A 5,550-nucleotide genomic window follows, 5' to 3' on the forward strand; every position below is an offset into this window, starting at 1 on the left:
AGTGTATAATGTTTTTACTACCATTGCTGCTTTTTACTATCACCACTCATGCAATGTTCAAGGTGTTCATTTCACAATTTACCACCGTGTTTGCAATGTTTTACAACTGCGAGCTGAAGATTCTTATTGGTCAGTGAGCTGTAATCACACACCCGTGTTGTAATCAGCTCCCTCTATATTTAGCACCTCTATTTATATTTAGGGTCGCCCCCCGCTTTGCCAGTCTGCCGGTAATGAGATTTGCTCTTGGCGCTAGGCCACACGGTACACAAAGTGGGCTTCCGCACCGCCGAGGTCACAAAATGGCGCCTCGAGCATGACAAGGTCAAGGAGGGAATAATGAAGTGTGAAGTGTGTGAATAAGAACAAGGCAAATATTAGACGTTTGAATATGTGTATGTCACTTATCATGTCTGTTTGTAGAAAAAGAAGCAGTTTTGTTTTAAATAGCTGCAAGAGGGAAACACGCAAAGCAAAAGTGAACATAATCCTAATTGGACAGCCATTTGGATTGGGTCAATGTCATTTTTAATGCAGTAATGTTACATTTTTCACACATTAAAAAAAGGATTAAACATGGGTATAAAAGTTGCTTTACTTGCAATTGGGTGAGCATGAGGCCTGATACGTCTTTAGGTTGTCAACTATGAAGCTCTCGTATTTTTTTTTTTTTTTTTTAACTTTTAATCCATTTGCACGGCTAAAAGTGTCAGACCTCCAGTGTTGTAGTTCATTTGTTTGCAGTGCTCCGTCCTGGTCGTCACCATTTCCTGAAATTTCAGAAGAATACAATAAGTTAGACTTCCAGGTGAAGTCACTAAGAGTCCTTTTTGTGTCTTATCAAACAAAGTCACCACACTGCTCTTCAGCAATACCGTAAAGAAAAAAAAAAAGTTAAAAAAAACTTAGGATTTCAAAAGGAATTGATCTAAATGTTGCACCATACCTCAGTGAGTCTTGGCCTCTGAATGCAGTGAACGTAAGGTGTGGGCTCCGGTATGATTTGCTCTCCCTCCGTCTTGTAACACACCGCACAGTCCATGAGAGGCTGAGATGACATCATAGACTTAAAACAATGAATATAATTTTGCTCAACAATACTTTTTTTCCCCACTAATGATATGATGGGCTCACTCTGTCGTTCCTGAAGGGACATTTCTGGTTCCTCGAAGTCGGTCCTTTGGCACACCGGGTGGGCTTCAGTTGAAAGTGGTGGTAGAAGTATTTCACATCAAAGCCACACTGTGAATGAAATGCAAATCAGCAACACTTGATTACAATACAATACAATTTTATTTGTAACAGTATCTCAGAGTAATGTTGTTTTGTTTTTCTATGTGTTGCGGCACCATTTGTGTTCCAATATTTCTAGTTATGATTGCTGGGGCATCAATGCTCGTTTTGTCTGCGGCATTTTACATTTTGCGTTCGCAATAACACTTTTGTCAGACAAAGTTGTGCGGTCACGTGTATTACAGGGTTATGTATGTGCAGTCTCACCCTATTAAAAATATAATTTGACATTCTCTACATGGGGAATACAAATATTTTGTTTAGTCTATTTTCTGTTTATTTATTCTGTTCACATGAGAAGTTCAGAATCAACTCCGAAGCGAGAATGAACAAAACAAGCATGTTTTCATGTTGCGTTCAGTGTACCCCTGTTCATTAGAGATTCCGCTTTGGTTCTATTTAGTAATCAGAAGAGAGTGATAAGATTAATAAGAAAAGATCAATAACTTGAACATTTATCAATCCTAAAATGATCTGGAAGAGAAATTCGGTATTTTCTTTTCAGTTATTTGAACGTAATCTCAAACGACCAAAGTTGAAATTGATGATAGAATGAACAAGGGTCCCTGAATGCATCACAGCTCAAATTTTGCTAATCTGGTTTTCATGTTTCTTATTGACTTCAACATTGTTGAAATGAACACTTTGATTATTAAATTAAAAAAGGTTACGTTCAGGGTACCTATTCATTCAAACATGAAGATATAAAAAAATCCCAAAGAAAGTATCTATCATGTGTAAAAATTTTCAAGATGGATTTGACACTAACAATTTGCTGAGAAACTGGACATATAAAAACCAAGTTATGAGTGTGTGAACCCAATAATAGTCCTTTTTCAGTTTCGCTAGATTTATTTATTTTTTTTAAATCAAGGCCGGCCTCCAAAGTGGGATTACCTCGACGTCCGACTTTTCCAGACTCCTCAGGAAGCGAAAATGGTGGTGCACGCCCGTGTGAGAGTTGAGATGCACCAAGGCCAGGTCCACACCTTTCTTGAAGTCCGCCGGGAGCAGTTCGTAAGCGTCCTGAGCTTGGGCCGACTGCCACAGGGCTCCCCCGACGCAGGCCAGCAGCAGCAACACCACCGCCATCTTACTGGAGAGTGCAACTGAGTACACCGAGGGGTGAACAACCTTTTGTGTCTATCAACTGGGGCAAAACAAGTCCTGGACTAATAGAGCGGCTCCCACGCCAACATTTTTTTTTCTCCCTCTTCCTGGAAACCCAGCACCCCCATCCTCCCCTAGAGGGCTCAGAGCAAGTCTTGACAAAAACACATTCTGAAAACAGGCAGCTGCATGACAAAAGATTTCGTCATGACACACTTGGATTACTAATACGCCTCCAAATTTATCAGCAGGTCATCAGGAGGGTATGATCCACCATGCAAAACATACAAATTGGGCCGTTGACTCAAATGACTTTCATTAATTTTGTGATTATTATTAAGAAACAGCGGATCACCTCATTAAACCTTATTTCCTCAAAGTGATGTTATCCAATAGTCTCCCATTAAAAAAAATACTCACGGGTATATATTATTTATCCTCTGCGAAGACTGGCTAATATTCGAATTGAGAAGATTTAACTGTTGCCCTATATTTCCATAGTCTGTATTATACTGCCCCCCGGTGGTAAAGGCGCACATAGCAGAAGGAGCAGTATAAAGAGCACTGAACTGAAAACGGGAAAAAATGTTTTTTTATTCTTCTGATTACATTTAGTTTTTCTAGTTTCTCTTAGTGAAACACAACCTGTAAGGATGGCTAAAAAACAACCACAGGCTCTTGATTTTTTTTTACTTTTAATCTCTCAAAATAATCAACTAAAAACATGTCACTTGTACTGAACGTCATTCGTCCTTCAGACGATACAAACGACGCAAATCCTGTTTCACAACTTGGATTTGACGCGACCCACCAGGGCACCGGCTTATAATTAGAGGCCGTTTGATGCTTTCGATCCGGGTGGGTTTGGGACTAATGTGTTTGGATGGGCCGACGGGCGCTGCATCATTAACGTGCTGAGGGATATTTGACATAATTGAGTCCAAAGCGGGACGCTCCCCCCCTCCCGTGGACTGTTTTAAATGTTTTTCAGATCAATGATTCTTTTAATGCAGTGGTTCTTTTTAAACCTTATACCACAGCAAAACTAGCCCAACCTTGAAGCACTTTCTGTTCCTTAGTCGTGGTCCAAATTTTTCATATTAAATGAAATGTTGCACTGCCATTTAGTGGCCAATGGTGGAATTACACCCAAGACAAAATGGAAGGGAAAAATAAAATAGTTATAAACAAGTCTCAATTTTTTTTATAGAGTTGTCCCTCACTCGTAGAAGAAAACAAATGACAATGACATCCAAAACAATTTTTTCCATTGTTGTTTTCTTAAATTCAATCTTGTTCAGGCACCCCTATTCAAACATTTTTGGTACAAGTCTCTGAATAAAACCACAAAAAAGAGAGACTTTAATATTGTGTTTTTAATACTTTAGGACTGCTAAAGGGAGGGAAACTGAAGTCACTTAAACCAACAAGTCCGCAGAAGATGAACTTTGGGAACTCGGACACTTTCCAATGTCAACTGCATTGTTGTTTTTGTGCAGCGCTTATCTACATTTTTTTATTTAGCCCACATGGCTTGCAAAATAATTAACCCGACTATAGGTAAGTATGCGGACGTCACTCACTAGGCACACATCCAACGTGACTCTCGTGGTATTACTTTGTTCCGGTGGAAGCAAGAAGGTTTGTGGCTCCATTGCTGTACGCCAGACGGTTGCAATGCTCCATTCGGTTAACCCGCACCTCCTGCCGCACAATAAAAAACAGAAAAGAAAGATGAGGAGGAGTTAAGAAAGAAGAGTTAAGAAAGAATTTAAATAGTATTCCACCAAGTGACCCACCGGCGTGACGGAGGGCTTGTGGAGACAGTTGAGGTAAGGTTTGGGCTCCGGCTCGATGTCCCCTCGGAAGGTTTTGTAGCAAATGGCGCAGTCGATCATGGGCTGCAAACCGCGCCCACGAACGGAAACAGGTGAGAAAAAGTGAGTTCAGGTCATCCCGTTCTACATTTATGTGTTGGTGCTCCACTCACGACGTCATTCCTGAAGCTGCAACCAGCCGGATCCAAAGTTCCTTTGGGGCATCTGGTGGCCTTCAGGAAGAAGTGGTGATAGATGAAGACCACGTCGAAGCCGGCCTGAGTGGGAGAATGCAATGAGAAATCATTTGTGTTCTAATTGCCTCCTAATTTATATGACGGCATATGGAAAGCGCTTTGTTGTGAAATGCGCTATATAAATAAAAATTGTACTGTATTGTATCAATGTTCTAAAAACTGTTTCTCTAGTTGACTTCCTGATGCATTATTCGGTACTGATTATCTTATTTCTAATATCGCTGTCCATATATGCAAATCTTGTGTTTTAATGTTATAAAATTGTTTAATTTCTCTTTAAATACTTCCTTGGTCGATGTTGACTTCCTGTTTTGTCAACCCAATTATTCACTAGCGCCCCCAATAATGAGAAAAGCGGTATTACAAGTTAGTTGAGGTGTAGTTTGACTATTAAAATTAGAATGATTTGGTACAGACATATTAATTTAATGGAATCATTTTTGTGTGATTATTAACAGTCGATAAAACACAAAGTTGTGTATTAATGCTTTCGAAACTCTTAACTCTTCTTTGCCAGTTCTGGACTTGCTGCTTTGTCACCACCAATACTCAATAGCGCCCCATCGACGAAGGCTGAGTATTACAAGCTTGTTATCGACCGCTTTTATAATAAGATAGATGGATAAGAGTACCTCCACGTTGGACTTCGTGATGCTCCTGAAGAAGAGGAAGTGGTTCTGGATGCCGGCGTGCTCGCTGAGCTTTTCCAGGGACAGGTCGACGCCTTTCCTGAATGTCTCCTCGAGCTTTCCGTAAGCTTCTTGCGCCTCGGCGGAGGAGCACAACAAAGTTGCTCCGACAGTGAGCAGCAGAAACAAAACGGCCATCTTCTGTCGTCCCTCGTTTGTTTGTGTTGTGGTGGTTGCCGCCCCCCTCCTCCTTCCTCCCTCCCACCTCTCTGTGCCGGGAACATCCTGCCCCCATTACAAAAAAAAGTTTTAAGCATTGTGCAACTGGAACACTTCAGCAGAAGGGGAGTAGGTCCTAAGTTAGACGAGTCAGATCCCACGTGACCTCTGACAACTATATGGCGAGTGACAGACTGATAAATGGAGCAAAAGTGACACGGGGAA

At 40.9% G+C, this 5,550-nt stretch overlaps 2 protein-coding genes across 2 annotated transcripts; both read right to left on the reverse strand.

Moving 5' to 3' along the window:
* Positions 1-511: 511 nt before the first annotated feature.
* LOC148318532 (uncharacterized) lies at positions 512-2,807 on the reverse strand. The gene is made up of 4 exons (XM_088282765.1): positions 2,191-2,807; positions 1,135-1,242; positions 947-1,048; positions 512-770 (listed from the first exon to the last, which is right to left on the reverse strand). The coding sequence occupies exons 1-4, from the start codon at positions 2,383-2,385 to the stop codon at positions 684-686; spliced, it is 492 nt and encodes a 163-aa protein (XP_088138891.1). The 5' UTR covers positions 2,386-2,807; the 3' UTR covers positions 512-683.
* A 954-nt stretch (positions 2,808-3,761) lies between these two features.
* LOC148318533 (uncharacterized) lies at positions 3,762-5,348 on the reverse strand. The gene is made up of 4 exons (XM_088282766.1): positions 5,110-5,348; positions 4,394-4,498; positions 4,203-4,304; positions 3,762-4,107 (listed from the first exon to the last, which is right to left on the reverse strand). The coding sequence occupies exons 1-4, from the start codon at positions 5,302-5,304 to the stop codon at positions 4,018-4,020; spliced, it is 492 nt and encodes a 163-aa protein (XP_088138892.1). The 5' UTR covers positions 5,305-5,348; the 3' UTR covers positions 3,762-4,017.
* Positions 5,349-5,550: the final 202 nt, after the last annotated feature.

This window comes from Idiotropiscis lumnitzeri, chromosome 19 (assembly GCF_059441095.1).
Source record: "Idiotropiscis lumnitzeri isolate Australia: NSW breed Sydney's pygmy pipehorse chromosome 19, RoL_Ilum_1.0, whole genome shotgun sequence".
In the NCBI taxonomy this organism is placed as follows: Eukaryota; Metazoa; Chordata; class Actinopteri; order Syngnathiformes; family Syngnathidae; genus Idiotropiscis; species Idiotropiscis lumnitzeri.